Source organism: Mixophyes fleayi, chromosome 4, assembly GCF_038048845.1.
Source record: "Mixophyes fleayi isolate aMixFle1 chromosome 4, aMixFle1.hap1, whole genome shotgun sequence".
Lineage (NCBI taxonomy): Eukaryota > Metazoa > Chordata > Amphibia > Anura > Limnodynastidae > Mixophyes > Mixophyes fleayi.
The window spans coordinates 313,806,854-313,832,144 of NC_134405.1; the positions used below are offsets into that span (position 1 = coordinate 313,806,854).

The 25,291-nt window shown below is 41.9% G+C and overlaps 2 protein-coding genes across 2 annotated transcripts; both read left to right on the forward strand.

The window, feature by feature from the left end:
- Positions 1-1,006: 1,006 nt before the first annotated feature.
- On the forward strand, positions 1,007-10,847 carry LOC142152938 (ganglioside GM2 activator-like). Its single transcript, XM_075210092.1, has 5 exons — positions 1,007-1,135; positions 1,256-1,438; positions 3,194-3,346; positions 8,477-8,659; positions 8,838-10,847. Exons 2-5 carry the CDS (start codon positions 1,331-1,333, stop codon positions 9,006-9,008), a joined length of 615 nt encoding a protein of 204 aa, XP_075066193.1. The 5' UTR covers positions 1,007-1,135; positions 1,256-1,330; the 3' UTR covers positions 9,009-10,847.
- A 4,121-nt stretch (positions 10,848-14,968) lies between these two features.
- On the forward strand, positions 14,969-24,997 carry LOC142152939 (ganglioside GM2 activator-like). The gene is made up of 4 exons (XM_075210093.1): positions 14,969-15,302; positions 16,199-16,351; positions 22,222-22,404; positions 24,119-24,997. The coding sequence occupies exons 1-4, from the start codon at positions 15,192-15,194 to the stop codon at positions 24,287-24,289; spliced, it is 618 nt and encodes a 205-aa protein (XP_075066194.1). The 5' UTR covers positions 14,969-15,191; the 3' UTR covers positions 24,290-24,997.
- The last annotated feature ends 294 nt before the right edge of the window (positions 24,998-25,291 follow it).

Below are 25,291 nucleotides of genomic sequence, written 5' to 3' on the forward strand. Positions count from 1 at the left end.
TAAACCAAAAAAGTATTGGTGCAAACATGTATCTAGGAGATTGAAAAGCCCGAAGCACGCAGGGGTTGGAGACTCCAATTACCTTTTTAAGAATACTAAGGGGTCTATTTATCATTGGGGCCAATATGGCGGCTGTAGCTATCATTATGTATCGCTGCATATCGCAGTGATACATGATGCTGTACTGCCTCTATATACATGTCTTGCTCTGGCTGCTCCTGGAGCACCGGCAAAGACCCCCCACCTCCACAATGTATTTTTCCTTTTCACCAGCAACCTAACACTGCCAGCGAAAGGAGGAAGTGCAATGCGCATGCAAGGCTAGTGGTCTGCGCATAGAGCTTTATCCTGGTGGTGGTCTGCTGGAGAGGCTTCAGCTGGATCCCATGTTAAAGCCTACGAACGCCATCCTAAGATGACGTTACTTTGTGCTTTTCACAGCTAAATGAATTGCCTAATAATGTTGGGCCTGATTCATTAAGGATCTTAACTTAAGAAACTTCTTATTTAAGTCTCCTGGACAAAACCATGCTACAATGCAAGGGGTGCAAATTAGTATTCTGTTTTGCACATACTGTCTGTTTTTTCATGTAGCACACAAATATCAACTTTAAATGTCAGTGTACAAATAAGCTATCAAGTATTTGTATGCTACATGAAAAAACAGCCAGTATTTAACTTATGTGCAAAACAGAATACTAATTTGCACCCCTTGCATTGTTTTGTCCAGGAGACTGATATAAGAAACCTCTTAATTTAAGATCCTTAATGAATCAGGCCCATTGTTCCCTTCGAGGTCTTTGGGGACCGCAGTAAATTTAGGTAAAGCCTAGATATCTTCGGCATTAACCCTTTGTTAAATAAGAAAAGGCAGTTTCTGCTTGTTAAATAGACCCCCAAGTACAGAAATGTATTTAAAATATGTTGTAAGGTATTAAAGTAAAGGAGTTTGAATGCTGCTATGTCTATTTTTTACCACCAGAGAGCAGCGTAAGTTGCTATTCTATGTGTATTTCTCAAGGTGTCTCACAAGAAAAATCAATACTACAGCTACAGGACAGAAATGACATATTTGGCTGATCTTCACATCGGAGGCTAAGGAGGGAGATATGCTGAAATAATTCATTTGTACAATGTGATTGTAATCTCTGTGTATTAGATTTTTTTTCATGTTTATTTAATTTCTAACTGCTTTGGTTTTATCTACTGATAAGCAATTCTGCAGTGTTTACTCTGTGTATTTATTATCACACAGCTACGTTTATTAGGTGAAGCAGAGGTAGAGGAGATCAAGCCTCAGAGTTCTAAGCGGCACGTCTGTACAGTAGCCATGGCAAAGCTCGCATTGTGTTTCCTGGTTGCCTTTGCAGCACTAGGACATTTTACTGATGCCTTTTCTATTCTACCGGCGAACTGGATGCAGTGGAGTCTCATCACGGTAAGAACTGTTATAATGCAAGGGGTAGGATGTTGGGGAGGTTAGCGGGGGCTTGTGTTAATACTGTGCATTTCACTGAAAACTGTCTCACCATCTCAGCATGGTGATATATATTCATTGAAAAATGTTTTCTTTACATAAAGTATTTTTTTTCATATAGGTATGCCTGCAAAATAATGATTTTTTTTATATCTTTTTTTTTAACATTTTATTTTATTTATTTTTTAATTTTCAGGGCTCCCAGTTATGTGAACTGGCATGTATGTGCAGGTGTACCCGAGACTGACTGCCGAAGCATTATCGCTACTCTTAGCGCTGCCAGCCAATATCGCCGAGCAGCTGAGCGTTATTCAGCTGCTCCGGCGATATGTCACTGGATGACAAGCAAAGATTGTCACCCAATCACTCTCTTGAGCCACTAGACCTCCGATTCTTTCTTATTTACTGCCTCACAGCACTGGGGTCATGAGTTCGATTCCCATGGCCTTATCTGTGAGGAGTTTGTATGTTCTCCCCGTGTTTGAGTGGGTTTCCTCCGGGTGCTCCGGTTTCCTCCCACATTCCAAAAACATACTAGTAGGTTAATTGACTGCTATCAAATTGACCCTAGTCTGTGTGTCTGTGTCTGTGTGTATGTTAGGGAATTTAGACTGTAAGCCCCAATGGGGCAGGGACTGATGTGAGTGAGTTTTCTGTACAGCGCCACGGAATTAGTGGCGCTATATAAATAAATGGTGATGATGATGATGATACATATACACATACACATACACACGCATACATAATATATATATATTTTATATCATTATATAATAAGTTTCTGGCACAAACAAAATTAAGAAATGACATATAACCTCTTACAGATCCACCACTGAGCTGACACACCAACATACTTATCACGGTGCAGTATGTTAGCTGTATGGGTGTCTAACTTGGACTGTGCCGTGCAAAAGTAGATGATTTTAGTTCTATCTTGTTCACATGTCACTTCTCTACATATAAGAAAGGATTCAGTAGTGGGAAAGTACAATGGTGAAATGTACAGTTAAACATGTATGGAATACACCAGAGAATTTTGAGGCATGGTCTGTTTATCTTGGCATTACATAATTATACATTTTTTCAGCTTCTGACGAATGTGCTACTACACTTCACATACCTTTCTGTGCTACACTGATGAGTCCCAATAATTGTGAAGCAGTCTGTCTCTAGGTAGGTTTCTGTCTCCTATACTTCCTCGGAATTCTCGGAATTCTCGGAATACCCACATAGAAAAAGACTGTTTCACTTGTGCTGTTCAAGCCCTGTATAAACAGGGTTTTATGCTCAGCAGGTGATGGGCTAGTGCATAAGAGTAACATGGTCAGAATTTACAGGGTTTTCAAGTCCTGCGTAAATGCTAATTTTGATAACTTTGATATCTATTTCCTGACAAGACAAAACCCACCTAAGGATTGGGGCTACATTGATTCCCTGCAGTTCATATTCCTGCTGGGTGGGCCTCCTGAATATGGCAGATTTATTTAATGAAAAGTTCTTGGAGCTTTTCTGGTTAATCCAACTCTGAGTTAATGCGATTGCTATTAATTCATCATTTTGACATGTTTTCCTCTATATCTAAATAACTTCATCTGTTTCAGAAGTGAATATATGAATTATATTATCTCTGTGTCACTATACAAGCCACGTATTGCCAGCTTTGAATTATATCCGAGAAATGTTATTGACTGTCCATCTGTGTGCGTCTTACTGCAGGTGCAGAGTATCACCTGGGAGAACTGCGATTCAGGAAAGCTCCCCGGCACAATCAAAAGTCTGTCTATTAGCCCCAACCCCATATCCATTCCTGGAGACGTGACCGTCTCTATGGTCCTGAACACTGAGGTCCCTCTAAGTTCTCCCGTCCAGGTAAGGTGACATCCTGTCCATTTATTTCCAGGTAAGGCTGCAACTGACACATTGTGGGGGCAGCTTATGTAAATGAGAGTGAACCAGTCAGTGCATTAGGAACTAAGGACATTGCTGAGGCACTCTGTGAATAGTATAAGCTATATTTTCAGGTTGGTTAAGCTTATAAATTTGGTGGTTGCTACTGTGTTAGGTGCAAGGGAGACTGTATTTACCTGCTACACCACAAGGGGGCATACATAGACTTTTTCTATCCCAGGCTATTCTAAATGAATGCACATTATTTTTGTAATTGTGCGTGGTAACCAGCACTGCTCTTTCATAGAGGTAATCCATCTTAATTTCTAAACAGCTGTTTGCAAGTAGGAATTCTATCTCTGCGTTTCTGGTTCTATCTATGCTGGTTATTAGCTGTGGGCAAAGCTTTTACTGCAATAGAAACATGACGTAAAACGCATATGGGGAAATCTATATAGTTTGCCTGGAAGTTTCTTCCATCTGAAATGGAAATGAGAACATCACCTGTGTATTGCCCATACATTGCTAGTGTAAAGTCTTATCAACATACTACTGGGCAGCCTGGCCAGAATGCACATCGCCCTGCCCTCCTCTGTACATAAGTGTGCTACCCAATCTAGCTATTAGCATGCTAAGCCTGCTACTTATTGGCCCCACTCCCCACCCTACCTCTGGCTACGGTGCTCCAAATCTGCACAGACAATTCCTCCTTTTGTTTGTTTTTATACCAGGCTTGCAAACCAGATTTAACTCACGCACACCATGATGAGTCAGCAAACATTTGACTGTTACAAATGTAATCTATAAATGAGAACAAAAAAAATTAACTTCAATATTTCAGATTGTCAAATCCCACCGCTGCCACCAATTGTCAGGGATAAGCCCCTCTAGCTACTCCCTGATTAGATATCTTATCATATATTTCAGCAGTCATACAATATATCACCTCTATTTTGTCAGGAAACCGCTCCTAAACCCCTTTATTGGGCACAACCCGCCGTCTGCGCACTTGTGACTTGGAAGCTTACTGTAAAGGAACACATAGGATTCCAGCTGAAATCTCACACTCACCACTTCCTCTAAGGCTACAGATTTCACTGGTCCCTTCCCAACAGAGACGCATGCTTCACACCTCTCAGCAACTGCCATCAGCTACGAATAAGGCCCGTAGCAAACCTATGACTTAATCACCCAAATGCGCACACTCTGTGCTCATGTAGCTAAACAGTTAACCCTTCACACACTGGTTTCTAAAGAGTTAATCCAGCCAAGCAATCTGTCTCTTCTAAACAGTCAATGAATTTGTTTTAGAGCAATAAGGACAGAACTGTTAAATTGTTAGATTTAATATACAAAAAGTACAATGCTTACAGAGAATAAAAAAAACAGTTAGATAAATATTTGACATACAAGTAAAACATTGCAAACAGTTATAAAAACAAATGGGATGAAAGTTCATAGCATCACTTACATGCAATAATCTTTATGCCTGGGGCAGGCAGAAAAGATGGACAGTCCTTCAATTAGATTGATCCCCAAGAAGCTGACAACTTGCCCCTTCCCAACACAGGTTTTTTAAGCAAAATGAAATGGGACCGTCTTCACAGGGGCGTGTTAATGCTAATAGGGGGGCAGGGATGTCCTCTGGTTGTCACTATAGTTTTCTCACAAATATTCCCAAAGTTTTGACCTGTGGGTAATTCTTCACAGATATATAACAGAGACATAACTCACCCTTCAATAAACCGGTCATAATCTCCCGCACATTTAAATACCAAACATGATGGAATTATGACAATGCGACATCCCTTTTGCAAAGATATGTGATTATAGCTGTTCCCAGATTCTGCCAGTACCTGTCATTATTAACCCTGGTGTGATTTCTGCTCCTTGGTATGAAGTGGCACCCAGATTTCCCAAAATATGAACTATGAAGACATTTTCCTTTGAAACTCATATTTCTATATACCGGTATAAGCAGTCTTCAAATGCTGTCTTTGTCCTCAAGGATCTCACCTAGGCATATGGCTCTGTCATTTACATTTAGTGGTTCGTTGTGTTTACACTACCTATTGAAAGGAAGTCAATTAGGAAGTGGAATACATGATCAAAACAATGGATGTCTGTGATCTGCATATCTTAAGCAGGTCTCCTCAACCTAATTTCCTTCTACTGGGCTAATTGTTTCCTTTGTAAAAACATTTGGTCAAACATTTATCTGAGTTAAAATCAGGTTTATTTAGGTATCAATGCAATGTTTTATTTGGGCCCTGACATTCAATATTCTATTTCATCATATCAGATTTATGCTCTCATCCTGACACAGATGTTAGTTTTGATTAGAGATGGTCACTGACCCCCGTGTTTTGGTTTTGGATTCGGTTTTGGATCTGGATTACCGTTGTGTTTTGGTTTTGGTTTTGGTTTTGCAAAACCGCCATTGCGTGTTTTGGTTTTGGTTTTGGTTTTGTTTGGTTTTGTTTTGCTATTTTGTTGGAAAATACATGTTTTTGTGCCTAAAATAACCCAATTTAGTGCTCCAACTGTTTTAGAGATAAGTAATCTAATTGTTGAGGTAATAAATCATCCAAAAAAACAGTTTAATTCTTCGTTGGTAGGCCTTCATTTATTCTACACACAAAACAGATTGTCTTCCTCTCCATCTATGCATATTGGCAATGCAGCCATCGTCTTTGGATGTATATTACACCCTACACTTATAGTTAAATATGTAAAGAAATGGAAAAAGACAGTTTGCTTTCTGTCTCTATAGGCCCCCCTCCACTTTTTTAAAAAAACAAAAAATTCAGCCATTATAGACTGTACAATATTAATTGACATGGAGAAAGCCAGTTTGGATTCTGTCTCTCTAGGCCCCCCTCCACTTGTATAAAATACTAATAAATTCAGCCGTTATATACTGTACAATATAAATTGAAATGGACAAAGGCAGTTTGGTATCTGTCTGCATCAGATCCTCTCTCCACTAGGAGTAAAATAGAAAGCTATTCAGCCGTTATATAATCTAGAATATAAATAGAAATTGAGAAAGGCAATTTGGTATCTGTCTGCATCATAGTCATCAACATCATCATTAGCGGCCTCGTCGCCTACACAAATCTCCCCCTCATCCTCTTCTAATTCCAAAGTGGCATCCTCAATTTGGGTATCACCGGCTACACTCGGGCTATTAAGGCACACATTAGCAGAATGCTCACGATTAGACATCCCACTGTTGGATGGACTCTCCAGGGATTGTTGTCATTTGTGAATCAGAGCAAATATTCTCCTGTAATGCCTCACTGTTATCTTGCAGCTCGGCTTTGACGCGTAACAGTAGTTGTGCACCAATTGTAGGCTGGGTAACTTTTTGGGATCTGCCACTAATACCCAAAGGTGAAGGCCTCATTCTCTCTTTGCCACTGCGTGTGTAGAATGGCATGCCTGCAATTTTTTTTTTATAGTCACTTAACTTTTGCTCAGTTACACTTCTTTTTCGCTTCAATACAGTAAATTTTTTTTGGGTTTTTGTTTTTTGCACTAATTTGGAAACACTCTGTTGTTTGACATCGCCTTGGCCAGATGACGTACTGGGAACACTAACATCAGGACTGGTGACAGAACCTGGTTGCTCATTCAGATCATATGTGGACTGCTTTGAATCCATTCTGAGCGCAAACCACTGGGGAGTGCTAAAAATTATTTAGTAGATACTGCTGACAGTTATGACTTTTGACAGCCAGGAATATTAATGCACAATTAGGGAGGACACCCCAAAAGCACTGAGGAGTGCTAAAAATTATTTAGTAGATACTGCTGACAGATATGACTTTTGACAGCCAGAAATATTAATGCACAATTAGGGAGGACACCCCAAAAGCACTGAGGAGTGCTAAAAATTATTTAGTAGATACTGCTGACAGATATGACTTTTGACAGCCAGAAATATTAATGCACAATTAGGGAGGACACCCCAAAAGCACTGAGGAGTGCTAAAAATTATTTAGTAGATACTGCTGACAGAAATGACTTTTGACAGCCAGAAATATTAATGCACAATTAGGGAGGACACCCCAAAAGCACTGAGGAGTGCTAAAAATTATTTGGTAGATACTGCTGACAGATATGACTTTTGACAGCCAGAAATATTAATGCACAATTAGGGAGGACACCCCAAAAGCACTGAGGAGTGCTAAAAATTATTTAGTAGATACTGCTGACAGATATGACTTTTGACAGCCAGAAATATTAATGCACAATTAGGGAGGACACCCCAAAAGCACTGAGGAGTGCTAAAAATTATTTAGTAGATACTGCTGACAGATATGACTTTTGACAGCCAGAAATATTAATGCACAATTAGGGAGGACACCCCAAAAGCACTGAGGAGTGCTAAAAATTATTTAGTCGATACTGCTGACAGATATGACTTTTGACAGCCAGAAATATTAATGCACAATTAGGGAGGACACCCCAAAAGCACTGAGGAGTGCTAAAAATTATTTAGTAGATACTGCTGACAGATATGACTTTTGACAGCCAGAAATATTTATGCACAATTATGGGGGACACCCCAAAAGCGCTGGGGAGTGCCAAATATGAAGAAAAAATAATAAACCTCTATCCTCCTCTCTGCACTAGCGATTTTGGTTAGAGCAATTGCAAGAACAATATTGTATTCTCTGTCCCTGCTCTAATTAGCCTATGACTACACCCTGCTCTCTCCCTCTGTCAAATGGCGATGGATTGCTGTGGAGGCGTGTATTTATAAAGTTGAAGTATCGCGAGAACCGAGCCCCGAGATCCGACGACGTCACAATGACGTTCGGCCTCGATTTGGATTCGGAATGGGCGGGAGAGTACCGAGCTGCTCAGCTCGGTACTCGGATACCCAAAGTTCGGGTGGGTTCGGTTCTCGGAGAACCGGACCCGCCCATCTCTAGTTTTGATATTGTTTTTTTAAACAAGCTATTTGTTTTGGTCACTTGGTGCATTTACTCTGCAAACAGTCATCACCCACATGTCATGATTCATTTGAAGTGTTCTATAATAAAACGCAGAGAGATCATCATCATAAGAACATGTGTAATGATATTTCTTCCCGTGATCTAGATACAAATCTCTGCAGAGAAAGAGATGCTGGGTGAGTGGTTGACAGTTCCCTGTATCGATCAGTTGGGCAGCTGCACCTATAACGATGTCTGTGATATGCTGGATACTTTTTTCAAGCCAGGAAAACAGTGCCCAGCGCCCCTACAAACCTATGGCCTTCCCTGTCACTGTCCGTTCAAAGCAGTAAGTACCTTTTGTCTCCCAAACCCAAGAAATATTTTTCCATGACAATGGTAATGTTTTGACATTTTTAGAACATTTCATTTCAATGCATAATTTTAGTGTCTTATTTATTTAAAAAAATTATATATATATTTTTTTTAGCTGAATTGTACAATAATAGAATTTCCTTCTTTTTCAGGGTACCTACACACTCCCCAGCACCAGTGTTACCATACCAAACTTGTCTCTCCCCTCCTGGCTGGCAGAGGGCAGTTACCGTGTGTCTGGAATACTAAGCCAGAATAATCAGGAGATCGGATGTGCCAAATTTACTTTTACCCTGGCAACTCCCTCCTCCTGGTGGTGGTGAAAAAGAATCTTCACATAGCTCTGAAAAAAAAAAAAAAAAATCTTATTACAGAAATCATTTACCCGATATCCCATTTCTAACCCCAACAGACTCATTCTCATAAAAAAAATGAATTGTATTTATCAAGGATAAATTATGTGTGTCTGGAAAGAAATATCTGGGCCCTATCATTTAGTAACTTATGTAATATTTAAATTATGCCCTATGTAGTTGATATAGCAAATGGCAACCAGCTGTGTAGTATTGATATGATTTAGAGATTTTATTTATACAATTAAAGCCATAATTACATCAATGGAGCCAATAGTCCTACAGCCATTGGCACTGTAAACCCCGCCCCATCCACTAACCACTCCTCTTTTACACAGAAAATTCCATAGGCCCCTTAGTCCTGTCCTATGGCAGGCTATAATGTCACTATCCTGCAAATTTCATCCTCCTCTAAGTTAAATCATTTTATTCACATAGCCCTCCTCCACGGCCACGCACGGTTCATTTTACATTTTACCACCTTTGTTAAACTCATATTAGTTTCTTTAATTACTTTTTCCTTGCTAACAATAGAAACAAAGTTTGACATACACATTATATAAAGGAAGAACCACCTCTCAGTCTCAGGCCTACTGTGTACATTTACAGAGCCAGATTAAGACCCCATGGGTCCCTAGGCTACATGCTGGTTTGGGTCATTCACCCCCCCCCCCTCCCCCTCCACAGGGCACTAGGCGGGAGCCTAGGTAGCTTACTAGGAGATCAAGCTATGCATACTTGCCTACATTTCATATCTTGCTTGGAGATGCATAGAGGAGTTATGAAAAGAGGTGGGCTTAACTTACTGATTCCATTCACATCAACACGTAGCCTCGCAAAGTGTTTGATGATGCTAGTTCATCATCATGCCCCTGGCCATCTGTTACTAACTGAGGTGGGTGAAGTCTGATGGCGCGATTTGCGCAACACATCCCTGTCCACCTTGCGGGCAATTACGGCAGAATAATTGGCTGCTGTCTTATGAGTCCTAGAGGTCCACACTTAAAAATAAAAAGTATTTATTGCTCCTAAAAGCAGTGAAAAGGCCGGACCAGCTGTGGAGGGAGTGAATCACGGCCAGACCTGGGGCCTGATTCATTAAGGATCTTAACTTGAGAAACTTCTTATTTCAGTCTCCTGGACAAAACCATGTTACAATGCAAGGGGTGCAAATTAGTATTCTGTTTTGCACATAAGTTAAATACTGACTGTTTATTCATGTAGCACACAAATATCAACTTTAAATGTCAGTGTACAAATAAGCTATCAAGTATTTGTGTGCTACATAAAAAACAGGCAGTATTTAACTTATGTGCAAAACAGAATACTAATTTGCACCCCTTGCATTGTAACATGGTTTTGTCCAGGAGACTGAAATAAGAAGTTTCTCAAGTTAAGATCCTTAATGAATCAGGCCCCTAGACTGTATCTCATCGCACTATACAAAAGGCCGGTGTCACACAGGGGTTTTAGAATGCCAATACTTCCCAGCTAGGAAAACACAGCATTCTGATTACTCCTAGCTCTGGATGGGAAACACTATTTTCCTGTCACATGATCGTGCTTCAGCAGTCAGAACACTGCACACCTGTGTGATACAAAATAATGTCTATTAGATTAAACAATAAGGAGAGCAAAACATGTAAAACAAGACTTCAAGATATTTTACCATTGCCAGAGTGCAATGTAAGCATTGTAAGTGACATATCAAAGATTCTAATCCAACGCCTTATTTATGTGGCTACCTATAGAAATGTATCTGCTTCTAATCACTGTCCAATCACAAAGAATAAACCTATTACTACATAATCTTTTCCTTGACTGTGGTTGGTGTTTTATGTGTACATGATCTTTCCTGTGTCAGTCTGCGCCTTCAGGTTTTCTGGGGTTTTTTTTTAGTAATACAAAAACAACCTATAGTTTGGGACAAATGATTTTAAATGCTAATGTTAATACCAGCAAAAACATTGGATTTGGTTCTGAAATATAATAAACAATTGTGGGAGTAAAGGGAACTTATACTCAAACATTAGTTATCAAAATCCAGACAGCACATGAAATTCAGCAGCAACATCCATTCCAGAAGGCACTTGTCCTACAGAAGAAGCTACTAGTGCTCCACCGCGCTCCACATCCAGTATGGACGCCTTCTACAGTTCAGACTAGATAACCTCCCCAGGACATCAATCCCTTGATGTCATCATGTTCCAACTGTATAGACACAGGTCTGCCAAGAGGAATGTGAGGTCCAGTACAGCATCTTCTGGGTACCACTTCTATAGTCAGAGAAGAGGGTGTGACCACACCAGGATAATGGCTCCTCCCACTACACAGGCAGACTTTGTACTTGCTCCACCCCTCTGAACGCCCCTGTGTAGACACATTAAGACTCTGACAATCTTTTTCCACCCATTCTCTTTATCCCTATCACTGTATCCTACTTTGTCGCGCCTACAAGACTTCTCCCGTGCTGCTCAGCACTTATGAAGTTTCCTTCCCTGTGGAGCACTGAAGTACCTTACAAATCTACCATGTTAATAAAACTTCACAAACCTAGCAGCTCTTCCTTATAGCAGGAGTCATTGCTGAACTTTACATTCTGGTGGACATCACTCTCTTATGGATGACCAACTACGATAAGTTCCTCCTCCTAAAGGTTGCCTACTAAGCTCTGTCTCCTCAGGACTTATTCTAAGCTCTGCCTGCTGCTGGAAATTACAATTGTGTAATATGGTTGGCAATAGGATCTTTGTAATTTGGCAGCCGAATGGATCTGTCCAATGGTGCTGGCTTTAAAAAAGCAAACAACTTTTTTACATTTTAAGTTGCCCATTTTCACTGCAAGGTCAAGCGGTTGGCTACATATCATAGTATGTGTGGCCTTAAAAGGAGCCTGTTGTCTGACAGCAAAAGTGGCTTGAAAGTTATTATTAATTTGGACAGTGGTATCTTCATTTGGAAGATGATCGCTATCAGTTCGTGTGTACAATCATTTTCCAAACACACTTACAGGCCTTAATATGCCCCAGTAGAGAGTTGGGCATTTAATGACCAATATACATCCTGTACAAGTGCCCAAATTTGACAGCGATCACGTCATTCGTCACTTGGGCCAAGCAGCAGGATTACCCAGCGTGTCATCTACGATACACCATCTAAATTGACTAGTGACATCTAAAGGCATCCATTAGATAATCAGATGGAAAACAATTCCAGGATATATATATATATATATATATATATATATATATATATATATATATATATATAAAAAGACAAATGTCGCCCCAGGCCCATAGATGTTGCAAACAAAGAGACTTACTCTTCCCCCAATTTTTAACCACCCAGCCCAGCTTTAAATATAACTAGATATATTTAATGATTTTCACACAAAGTTGCTTTGCATTCATATACATTCTTGGTATACTAACAATGGGGGGAAATCAGAAAACTAAATCAATCTCCTTTGTTCCTGGTATATAACTGCCTCAGACCTCGAGTAAAATACTCATTTGGTATCATTGTACTCATGAGGGGAGATATTCAGAAGATTTAGCTGATCAAATTGCATGCCAGTAACTATTGGAAGAATGGTGGAAAGGAGTACTGGTTCACAGTTGTGCCCGTTGTACCCTCTATAGTGTCTATAAAATAAGACTATAATTATTCCAACATGCTACCAAAAGCAAACTTGACTTGTCCCTCAAAAACTGTATAAAATTCACTTTGTTAGATAACCTTGTTTTCCTAGTGGAAAAAAAAACATATGACAACTGTCAGGATGGTCTGACTGAGCCTCTTTCTCACCCCCCCCCCCCCCCAGGTCAAAAAAGTGGTTAAAAAAAATGATATTTTGTAACGGAGAGCAATCTATACATTAGTTGCATTGGATATCCGTGGATCCCCATATGGCTCTTTTTACTCAGTTATTTAAAAAAAAAATGCATGTCATGTTTTTGGAAATACCTTGTGTGTATTTCTAATTACAGAAGTGGAAGTTGCTCAATCAATTTATAGGCTATAGCAGGTGCTTGAAAGGATGGGGTTATCCTGAAAGGAACAAACACACAGAAAGATCCCCCAGCACACTGCTATAGCCAGCAAAAGACCTGACATTTCTACCGTAGATAAAAATGCAAAAGTCTTAGTTGCACACATTTGCAAATGTATGCTAAAGCCACCCACCACTCCACGGCACTTTTGCTAATAGAGTGGTCCTAACTCTAAACAATGAGAGTCCCATATATTTGGTCCATACATATATGTGTTTTTAAATTGAAAGCTAACTTACCAGGAGGAAACCCAAAAGCCTCCAAACAGCAATCCAATGCCAGCACTTCCCCTCTATGTGTATTTCTAATTGCCTACTTTAAGCAAAAGAGAGTTATGATCAATGTGTGTTTCAGTAGATTTCATGAAACTATTTATGTACAGCTGACATTTAATTAAATAGACATGGTCAATTGCAAAAGTGCATAACGTAGATGTTCTTGTGATGTCACATGCTTTACTTTTACCCACAAGGGCAAGAATGGTGGCATTTGTATGGGTGCATACGTTTGGGGTATTCCGTACAATGGTGCTGAATTTATATTGCCGTAATTTATAATGAAATTTCCTATCCCCCTCATTACCTCGTTCTGCGGGGAGCTGGGCAAAATTATATATTAGCATATCTCCAGAGGCTCTTACGGAAATCACCTGAAAGTGGTGTCGGGTTGGGAAATAGTCATCAAACCTCTTTTGACTTGACCATGTAGTATAAATATTATATAGGAGTGAAATAATTTCATGGCATAGGACTTCTAGTATGCTGGTCAAAAGGTCACTAAGATATTTGACCATATTAAAATGAACCTCTATTTTAACCCTTTATCATGTTTTGTCAACCTTAGTCACAATCTGGATCTAGATCAAAGTTAAGGCAGCAATCCCACATGAAAACATTTTTTCATGTTAATTAGCAACACAATTACATTTTATAAAAAGCATCTGATAGTCATTTTTCTTAGCTATCCTCCTACAAATCATTATCTACTTTTCAAAAGCTCTCTGGCTGGGATAAAAAAAACTGCCAAACAAAGGCAGAGTCAGACACAGACCACATACACGCAGCTTTCAGCATGTCATGTGATGGTAGAGGGGGGGGGGGGTTCCAAAGCCTTCCTGCTCATTACATCATGTGCCATGTGACTGTGGTTGCCATGGTAGTTCAGAATAATAAATCAGTAATGGCAATCTGAAGAAAAAAAAACATGGGAAATAGTAAATACCAGTATTCTTCTTATAGCCTGCCGCAGTGATTTATGTTAAGGTATGCATGATTTTTTCTTGGGATTGCTACTTTAATCCATAGACTAGTAGCAAAGAAAAGTGATGCTTTTCACATTCTAGCACAGTCCACGTGCCAAACGCACAGAAAACAAATACAATTATTAAATATCTTAACATATTTTTTCCCTTTCTATCAACCACTCAGACACATGGGTACAAGTATAAAACAATGTTTCCACCATTGTACAATCCTCAGATCAACCTCTACCACTAACTCATTTTATAATACCCTGTGCTATACTAATAAAACCTAATGAATAAAGCTTAAAAAATATATATGTAGATAATAGAAAAAACATATTTTAATTATCATTACCTTATGAAAAAGCCTTCACTGGCCTACGGCGTTGTTAAATAGAGAGAATTAAGTTTTTCGCTGGATCTAGGACTTTTCTTTATTTCTGGAATAGGCATCTAAATAATGTATTATTTACTATAGTCTCTCACTACACTGTCTTTTTCTGTGAACCTTTGCTATAGTGTTATTTCCATCTGCTACCAGCAGAGAGCAGCAGAGTGTCTGTTGTGTGTGTTGTCACTCCCAGAATCCTCCTGGTCACAGAGTACAGTTCAGAACACAGCCTAGGAATGTCATGTGATTGGCTGTCAGCTTCAGGGTTGGGAAGGGAAAGCATTTGTTACTGATAGCAGTTGCAAGTGCTACAGTTTTATTTCCTGCTTCTATCAATACTTTGTCTGTTTATGAGAAGCCTGCACTCTGCTGTGGGACCTGTTCTTCACAAAGAGAAGCAGAACAGGAAGCATCAGTATCACTCACTGCCTGGCTGATTCTGTGATCAGTTGATACATCTGCCCATAATGGCAAAGACATATTTTTCTTTTTTAATGGCCTGTGTTGCCTTGGGGCAAATTAAACCGATGGCAGCCACAGGATTCCGGGTGGACCGAATACCATGGATGATTACGGAGGTAAGATGCAACTATAACTGTATGTTGTGTTTTCACTGTGTGATTAAACTTAAATATAACCCTTTAGCATAGTTAGTGCTCTAATTAGCTGTACTTCTAATAAATTGAACAATGTTTGCAACAGCTATATTATAGGTGCGCAAAGATTGTCATTTGGTTTTGTGTGTAGAGCAAGAAGGAAAATAAAAAACTCAGCGACCTAAATGGCAAAACTGAAGAGCTCATGTTTGAACTACGGAGTTAAATATATTGTCCAGGGTTAACATTCAACTGCTCTCTGTTCAGAATTTCTTCTATAACTGGGATCACGAGTGAAAAGCAGCCTCAGGCTACTCAGCACAAACCTGGTGCCTCTATGGAACTGGCTGCAGATAGCAGATGATGGGATGGTAATCCCATCACCCATAGGTTAAAAGCCATGCGATGAAAAGCACTTTGGCACTTCCGGACCCCAGTAACCCAGAGGTGGTCAAATTCAGTCCTCAAGAGATACCAACAGTTCATGTTTTCGGGATTTCTTTAATCATGAACATGTGAGTCAAACCCTGTTCACACTGCCTCAAAAACTGGGTTATTGCCGGGGCAAGCCCAGGTGACCCGGGTCCAGGCTCAGTGTGAACGGTTCCAGGTCTAATTCCTGGGTCGGATGACCTGAGAATTAGACCCCCGGGTCTTTTGGAGGGTTATTCCCAGGTCCGACCCGGCTAGCCTCCAGTGTGAAAGGTGAGACCCAGGTTTTTCAACAATGATTGACTACGTGATGTGAGTTCCGGCACCTTTTGTCTTGCAAAAAAAGCACTGATTAAATCAATTTTATAAATCCAACTTTCCTGCTTAAACAGAAAGTGTAAATCATCACTACACTCATCTTGGCTGTTTCTTTTCCTTTCTTACAGGTCAACGGTTTCTCCTGGGCTAACTGCGATGCTGAAACTCTGCCTGGTAAAATAAAGACTCTCACCATTCTCCCAGACCCCTTACTGATCCCAGGAGAAATCACCGTGTCTACAATCCTGAACACCAGTGTAGCGCTGATTTCCCCCGTCACGGTAAGCTTGTCTCACGCTAGTTGTTCACCACATAACCATTATTCCTTATAATAATAGGTGATTACCGGATTGCAGGAATTTCACTAAATCTTGAAGTGTTCAATTTAAGAAGAATTTTATTTCAAGTTGTAAAAAAAATATAAAAAAATCTGTAAATGTACATAAAACAACTTGTTACATATAAGGTGCACATATTTGAAGTAGCTGTTTTGTGTCTGCAGCCTATCTATCCAGTGACATCACTTCCTAGTCATTTGCATTTTTATGAATATTAATAATTTTTTGCAGGAGATTGCGGAACTTGTCCATCAGATATCCCAGCCATTGTTTAATATTTTTATATACATTGTGTTTGGCCTCATTCCTGGCAACCTGGTTCGTTGTACAAAAGGCCTGATTTAGAGTAGAAATGAAGTTTATTAACACAGCGTAAAAATGCAATTCTCGGCTCACTGCACATGCACGAAGAAGCTAACCCAAATTTAGAGTTGTAAGTACAATGAACGTACAGCCCCTGCATCTGGAGAGGCGGATTTGGGGCGCTAACATGCAAATTTAGTAATGTAAGGATGACCAATAAAATATAAGCCCCCAATAGACAGAATGAACAAACACTCGCTCAGCCGTTAGTAGCGGCCGAAGGGTGGAAAAGCTGCTCTTATTAATCCCTCCAGGTCAATAGAGATTGCTCATTATTGTTTTTGCAGTGGAGCCCCCGGCTTGCTGTGTCTGTGCAGTAGTGGTAACCAGCCCGGGCTGAGCTGAATTCTATCCTAATGCCAAAAAAAAATAGTCCTAAGAAGAGGAGGTGAAGTGTGGGGACGGAGGACGGTGGGGAGCGGTGAATCACGTCATTTTGGACCCGCCACATGATGCAATGACGCAGTGTCATTTTGCCACGGGGGGCCATAATTAAGTGATTCACCACGAATTTTCATGAAGACTCCCATCCTGCTCACTTCACTAGCAAGTGGGCAAAATGCGGGAGATTGGCCTACTCTCCCGGGAGTATGGGAGACCTACCTGGAATTTGGGAGTCCCCCAGACAGAGTGGAACGCTGTACTGGAGACGTGTGGACCACTGCTACCTTTCTGCAGGTCCTTTACATTTATGTGTGGGTTATTCTTTGCATATTTGATCAGTTTATGAGCAGTTTTATCAGAGATTGATGTTTTTTCCATTGGAAATCCCAATCGACAAGTCTTAGATCTTTTCATTCTGTTGCTGGCGTGTCAGCAATCTCTGTTGCCTTTAGTTATCTTTGAATATTTCGCATAGCTTGTCAGGGGCTTTTTTACCTTCCTGAATATCCTCTTGATTTAATTTGCTGAAACCTGGGAAACCGGTCAAGTAGCAGCAATATGTGTTTACCTGAAAACAGCTCAGGTTTTGACCTTCACAAAAAAAATAACAACTTGTAGTTGTTATGTGGATAGATGTGGTTTCAACTGTTACTGATCCTGATAGATTAAATATTATCTTTACAGCAATATTCAGTACTGAATACAAGACACATGATCATGAGTCATTGTGGTTTAATACCAGCTATATCAAATCCAGCAACAACATGTGCCATCAATCATGTGTTTACAAAATTAGAGATGCTCACTGACTCCCGTGAACTGGTATTGGTTTTGGTTTTGGATCTGGATTCGCTTCGTGTTTTGGTTTTGGCAAAACCACCCTCGTGTGTTTTGGATTTTTTAGAAAAAAAATAAATAAATCCTAAAATATGCTAAAATCACATAATTGTGCTCTTTTTTTGTTCCTAAATTATCATTAACCTCAATAACGCTAATTTCCAGTCATCTCCAGTCAAATTTGACCACCTCACAGGTCACAATATTATTTTCATACACTTTCGGACAAATACTGCAGCGACCTGGCTGGATGGTAAGCGACAGAGCAATGACGCAAACACACGGCAGTTCCTAGCACATCTAGGACACATTGGCAAACAGCAGTGACAGAAAAGAAAAATGGGTGTCTGCCCTCCCTCCCACCCTCCGCTATGTTGGATCTTAAAAAGGAATTAAAAACCCGTGGGATCCAAGATCCGACGACGTCACAATGACATTGTGCCTCGTTTTTCAATTCCGAGGGCGCTCGACAGTACTGAACCGGCTCGGTACAGTATCCCCTAAGTTCGTGTGTGTTCGGTTCTCGAGGAACCGAGCCTGAGCATCTCTATACAAAATATTACATAACATGCTTACAACACAAAACACATGAAATGTATCACTAGAGACTTTTTTGTGCGGCTATAGATCATACCTGTCTACTCTTCTGGAATGTCTGGGATGTTCCTGAATTTCCAGAAGTCTTCCAGGACTGCCAGAAGAGCAGGCATCCTCCCAGGTCTTGGTGGAAGCGGGACTTTTTTCGGTATTTCATAGCAGGGGTCGTTGCCACGCCCCCTCCCACACTTTTAATAGTCAGCAATTATGATATAGATTTGCTTCTTTTTTTTTTTGTTTTAAAAGTGTTAGTTGTCTACACACTGCGGAGGCAGCCATTTTGTGTGCTGAACCAATACCCTTTAGTATGCAGTATATCAGACCATGAGCAAGTGACATCACTGAGGTGTGAGTGAGGCACAAAGTGACTGATGTCTCAGTGATGTCAGTAGTTTTCAAATGGTAAACTGTGTCTGTCTGTTCTCTCCACGTCTGAGTGGCTCCTATGCACCAGTACGTATATAGTCCAAAACTTACTGGTATATACCTTTCAACTACTTTGTCAGTCTGTAAATCGAGACATTGGCAGCGTGCAGATGAAAAGTGGGCGTGGTAACATCACGTGGGACATACCACACCCCCCAGGGGTGTGCCTCCTACTCCTGAAGTGCTAGGCCGCCTTCAGCCTCGCCCCCCTGCGTTGCTGCACGTACCAGTGGCAGGTGTGTGTAGCATCTGCTCGTGTCACGGAGGAGGACCTACCTACCAACTGTCAGGAGAGTGCTGATTTGAGGGGACTGTCCTGCCTAAAATGGTACGTTGGTAGATTAATTGGCTTTGTCTCCTGTTACCTGGTAGAACTGGCGTGTGTCATGTGGCCTGTTACCTGGTAGAACTGGCGTGTGTCATGTGGCCTGTTACCTGGTGGAACTGGCGTGGGTCATGTGGCCTGTTACCTAGTGGAACTGGCGTGTGTCATGTGGCCTGTTACCTGGTGGAACTGGCGTGTGTCATGTGGCCTGTTACCTGGTGGAACTGGCGTGGGTCATGTGGCCTGTTACCTGGTAGAACTGGCGTGGGTCATGTGGCCTGTTACCTGGTAGAACTGGCGTGGGTCATGTGGCCTGTTACCTGGTAGAACTGGCGTGGGTCATGTGGCCTGTTACCTGGTGGAACTGGCGTGGGTCATGTGGCCTGTTACCTGGTGGAACTGGCGTGGGTCATGTTGCCTGTTACCTGGTGGAACTGGCGTAGGTCATGTGGCCTGTTACCTGGTGGAACTGGCGTGGGTCATGTAGCCTGTTGACTGCCGGGGAGGCTAGAAATAGCCACTTCCTTGTCTCCCTTTTCTTATCATAAGTGGTATGAAAACCCAGGTGCTGTGGGTTCCTGTCCACTGTATTACATAGTACCAGATAGAACTGGACAGAGGACATACCAATCTCACACCTCCATCAGCAAAGGTCCATCACACATGGCCCTGGAGTCACTGATTTATAGAAAGCCCTGTGCTTAAGCACCTTACAGTATGGTCACTGCCTGGGCTCCAACTCTATTGCATTGCTTCCAGTAAATCTGTCTAGGCCTATATGCAGGGGATCTTTATTTCTTTCACTGTTTGGGGGCTTCCACATAACTGACACCACCCCTCCAGCCCCTGTATATTAGTGACATGCAGACCTGCTGCTAGGTGATCTGACCTGTGGTGGATTATAACAGGGGTGAATAATGCAAACCCTGAGGGGCCACTTGGTTAAGATCACCAATGATCTCTTCAGTGAGGACGTTATCCACCCATTGACCCTCCGCAGCCTCATGTTGGATTGCCACTGGGATGCATCGGTTTATGCAGTAGAATGACCACAGTTAAGGAGGATAAGAGGGCGGATGGAAGGCGTTATATTGGTTGGGTAGGAGATGGTTAAAATAAAACACAACTTGACGCATGCTATATCTGTGTTTTATTAGGCATATTTAGACCATTGTTAGGTTAGTAAGCGTTTGGTTGCAAAAATAAAATGTAATTGGTTGTCTTAGGGTTCTGTTTTATTAAAATGTAGCAATAAGGCTGATTTACTATCGCCGCTCATCTCGTGGGAATGAGATTCAGACATTTGGATAAAGACATAGAACAGATTGGCACTCACGACAGCTCAGAGCACCAGCTACGCTATCTCTATTTCATATGCAAATAAATATATGTGACCATACTTGTCCTTTGCAGGAGGAAGAAAGGATTATTGTCGTTCTTGTTTCTTGAAATACTTTCAGAAAGAGCCGTTGAATACCTAAGCTGTAATTCTCACCGTAAGAGGATATCACAACATTAAATTCCTCTTTCATGATCACAACTGTTCCTCTTTCACTTCTGCAATGTGTAGTAACCAAACAACAAAAACCCAAATGCCCAGAACGATAAATATGCTCAAAGGGAACAGATAAAACAATACAATAATGCTGTCAATTTATGAAAAAGGTCATATTAAATCAGTGTCGTTACCAGTGTGGTCACAATGTCCACCTCTGTCTGAATGTGTTTGTGTTGAAACAAATGGGAATGTACTGCTGTCATATCCTCACCCTTTGCCATTTTCCCAATCCCGTTGCTCTGCAGTCTCACTTTATGGCATTACAGTGCTCATCTCTCTGTTTCGTTTAAAACACACCTGGCTAGGTGTTTGGTTGTGGCACGTACACTTGTCCGGGTGCTTGTGCATTGTCGCTTCCTCATTCTACACTTCATGCCTGAGTAACGGTGCTATTGTATTAATAGGACCTATCTTTTCTGACTCTCCTGTTTGTATTGGCTCAGCTTGTCTTGAACTGCACTTGATTGGCCACTACCTCAGTTCTGCTGGCCCTCATTATTGTTGTTATTACCATTTATTTGTATAACGCCACTAATTCCGCAGCGCTGTACAGAGAACTCGCTCACATCAGTCCCTGCCCCATTGGAGCTTACAGTCTAAATTCCCTAACACACACATACACGGACAGAATAGGGTCAATTTGTTAGCAGCCGATAAACCTACCAGTATGTTTTTGGAGTGTGGAAGAAACCGGAGCACCCGGAGGAAACCCACGCGCACACACGGGGAGAACATCCCCCAGCAAGGCCATTTGCTGAAGACGCTTGTGATACTAGTGTTCCTATTTGACTTGACCCTTAAGTCAACCTGGGCTAATCACTAGCAACCACCAGCCTATGCGGCATTTGTAGACAATGGGATGTGGTTAGATATATCTATCAATGACTCGATTGTGTAAAATTGCTTTATATATACAAATACTAAGCATAGAGGTTTAGTTATGCCAATTGTAGGTTCTGTCGGTTTTCATCCCAATTATTTCCTTCTTTGCTTGCTTTTTAGCCACTTTCTGCTTGCAGACATGTAAATCTCATCAGGGGGAGGGTTTAAACACATAATGGAAGAAGTGTGATTGTAAAGTGAACGAACATTTCAACACATGAATTGATCCATCATTTTGTTGTACAGAACTGAGTGCATTGCTTTCAGGTGTCCTTGTAGTAATGTGCCACTGTCAGGGGAGCACAGGCTTTGAGTTGTGTCATTGATACTGGCTCTGCTTCATCAAGTACCTGGGGATAGTGACATAGATTTAATCTTGTATTACTGGCTTCTGTTGTTTGTGTACGATGCATTCATTTATCTCTTTACATTTTTCCACAGATAACCGTTACTGCAGAAAAAGTGGTGATGGGTGAGTGGCTGAAGATCCCCTGCATAGACAACGTTGGAAGCTGTACCTATGATAATTTTTGTGATATTCTAGACATTTTAATCCAGCCAGGACAGCAATGCCCAGAACCTCTGCACGCCTACGGATTACCGTGTCATTGTCCCTTTCAAGCAGTAAGTACAACCTCCCCTTCATAGTGCTGTGATGCCTCATTCCAGCCTTCCTCGCGGCGATGTCTCGTTCCAGCCTTCCTCGCTGCGATGCCTCGTTCCTGCCTTCCTCGCTGCGCTGCCTCGTTCCAGCCTTCCTCGCTGCGCTGCCTCGTTCCAGCCCTCCTCGCTGCCACGCCTTGTTCCAGCCCTCCTCGCTGCCACGCCTCGTTCCAGCCCTCCTCGCTGCGACGCCTCTTTTCTGCCTTCCTCGCTGCGATGCCTCGTTCCAGCCTTCCTCGCTGCGCTGACTCGTTCCAGCCTTCCTCGCTGCGCTGACTCGTTCCAGCCTTCCTCGCTGCGACGCCTCTTTCCTGCCTTCCTCGCTGCGATGCCTCGTTCCAGCCTTCCTCGCTGCGATGCCTCGTTCCAGCCTTCCTCGCTGCGATGTCTCGTTCCAGCCTTCCTCGCTGCGACGCCTCTTTCCTGCCTTCCTCGCTGCGATGTCTCGTTCCAGCCTTCCTCGCTGCGCTGACTCGTTCCAGCCTTCCTCGCTGCGCTGCCTCGTTCCAGCCTTCCTCGCTGCGATGCCTCGTTCCAGCCTTCCTCGCTGCGCTGACTCGTTCCAGCCTTCCTCGCCGCGACGCCTCTTTCCTGCCTTCCTCGCTGCGATGCCTCGTTCCAGCCTTCCTCGCTGCGATGCCTCGTTCCAGCCTTCCTCGCTGCGATGTCTCGTTCCAGCCTTCCTCGCTGCGACGCCTCTTTCCTGCCTCCCTCGCTGCGCTGCCTCGTTCCAGCCTTCCTCGCTGCGCTGCCTCGTTCCAGCCTTCCTCGCTGCGCTGCCTCGTTCCTGCCTTCCTTGCTGTGCTGCCTCGTTCCTGCCTTCCTTGCTGTGCTGCCTCATTCCTGCCTTCCTCGCTGCCACGCCTCGTTCCTGCCTTCCTCGCTGCCACGCCTCGTTCCTGCCTTCCTCGCTGCCACGCCTCGTTCCTGCCTTCCTCGCTGCCACGCCTCGTTCCAGCCTTCCTTGCTGCCACGCCTCGTTCCAGCCTTTCTCGATGCCACGCCTCGTTCCAGCCTGTCTCGCTGCCACGCCTCGTTCCAGCCTGTCTCGCTGCCACGCCTCGTTCCAGCCTGTCTCGCTGCCACGCCTCGTTCCAGCCTGTCTCGCTGCCACGCCTCGTTCCAGCCTGTCTCGCTGCCACGCCTCGTTCCAGCCTGTCTCGCTGCCACGCCTCGTTCCAGCCTGTCTCGCTGCCACGCCTCGTTCCAGCCTGTCTCGCTGCCACGCCTCGTTCCAGCCTTCCTTGCAGCTTCTTTTGTTTAGTGCATTCTACAAAATAACAGCTAGAATCTGATTGGTTGCTATAGGCAACATCTCCACTTTTTCAAATCCGCAGTTTAGTAAATATACCCCCATGGCTTCTTTCTTTCTGGGATATATAGAGATACAGCTATTTCGCTAGAGCTACATCGAAAATAGTAACGCAAGCTTTAAGGTACACATTCTGTGTATGTATACAATACTCAGAGCAGTTTAGCCAGGTAGACCAGCCTGTTTCAATTGTGGTCACCCCGGTGTTTGTTGTAGCCACTGTCAGTAATGTCATTTTATTAAAAATTTTAAATAACAATTTAAAATAAAATGATAGAGAACTATTACTTGCCATCATTTAAGGAACTGTGCCCTAATACTGTTGCAGTAGTTAATCTATTTCTGTGTATTTTTATCTTTAAGGGAATCTACTATCTTCCTGTTACCAGCTTTGAAATCCCAAGTATATCTATACCGTCTTGGTTTTCTAACGGCAATTACCGCATAACTGTGGTTGTGAGTCATGAAAAGCAGGAAATTGGATGCGCCAAAATCACTTTTTCTCTAGCAGGATCTTATGTGCGTTGGTGGTAAAAAAAAAAAAACATTCGGGGAAGGAGAATGGGGATATTTTACTATAGAAATAATGATCTAACATTCCCTTGCTGCCACCAGTCTCAGTCATATATGTGTCTGGGGGTCCTAATTCCATATTGTGATGATTATGTAATTTAGTAATAAGTCATTCACTTGGTTTCATCTAACGCCTCGCATGGCAGCCAAGACAGAGATCGGGAGACGGTTTTATTGTATATAAGCAATAAAGACAGGACTATGTTTTATGTTTTGGTTGGCAATAATATTCAGAAAATATGTGACGCAATAATTAGATTCACAATTGGCATAGGATTGACGGGAGAGAAAAATACCCCCCAGCACCTTCTGATCAGTCACCGTTTCATATATGGACTGTGTATTGCTTGTAAGCTTGCGAGCGGGGCCTGATTGCCTCTTTGTCTGTTTTACCCAGTTTGTTATTAGTTTACTGTGTTTGTCCCCAATTGTAAAGCGCTACGGAATATGTTGGCGCTATATAAATAAATGATGATGATGATGTATTGCACAATCCCACTTTAATAGTTGCTGCTGATCTCGTGCACTGAAGACATTGGGAAGATTCACATGTGCCTGGCCTGTAGGGGACAAACATCTATCCATGCCTGTATTAATCTTAATGGTTTACCTATAAATAATGATAATAAATAAATAGCAAAATTGCTAAATAAAACATTCTTACACCAATCTTGCCATTTGCGTGTGCTAAATCCAGTGTGTTATCATTAAAAATAAACCAGAGTGCCCGTAGAAGTGTCATTTTTTTTTTTTTATTGAACCGTATTAATTGTATATTTCACAAGCCATAACACAAGGTGGCCACATTTAGAAGGGATCCTTCTATTACGAGTTACTATGAACTTACATATTTTTGTTCAACTGTATTAGGTCATTGGAGATGTTATCTTTTCTCATGCTCGGTAGTGCGATTCTGAATGTTAGAAGAAGGAGCTCTATTCAGGGCTGTTTGTAGTCGTTTCA

Bases quoted from the DNA above. Each gene is read 5' to 3' on its own strand.
- LOC142152939 (XM_075210093.1), top strand. From the start codon at position 15,192: ATGGCAAAGACATATTTTTCTTTTTTAATGGCCTGTGTTGCCTTGGGG. The intron at 16,352-22,221 runs GTAAGCTTGTCT...ATTTTTCCACAG, and splicing joins CGCTGATTTCCCCCGTCACG to ATAACCGTTACTGCAGAAAA. The intron at 22,405-24,118 runs GTAAGTACAACC...TTTATCTTTAAG, and splicing joins GTCATTGTCCCTTTCAAGCA to GGAATCTACTATCTTCCTGT.
- LOC142152938 (XM_075210092.1), top strand. From the start codon at position 1,331: ATGGCAAAGCTCGCATTGTGTTTCCTGGTTGCCTTTGCAGCACTAGGA. The intron at 1,439-3,193 runs GTAAGAACTGTT...GTCTTACTGCAG, and splicing joins TGCAGTGGAGTCTCATCACG to GTGCAGAGTATCACCTGGGA. The intron at 8,660-8,837 runs GTAAGTACCTTT...CTTCTTTTTCAG, and splicing joins GTCACTGTCCGTTCAAAGCA to GGTACCTACACACTCCCCAG.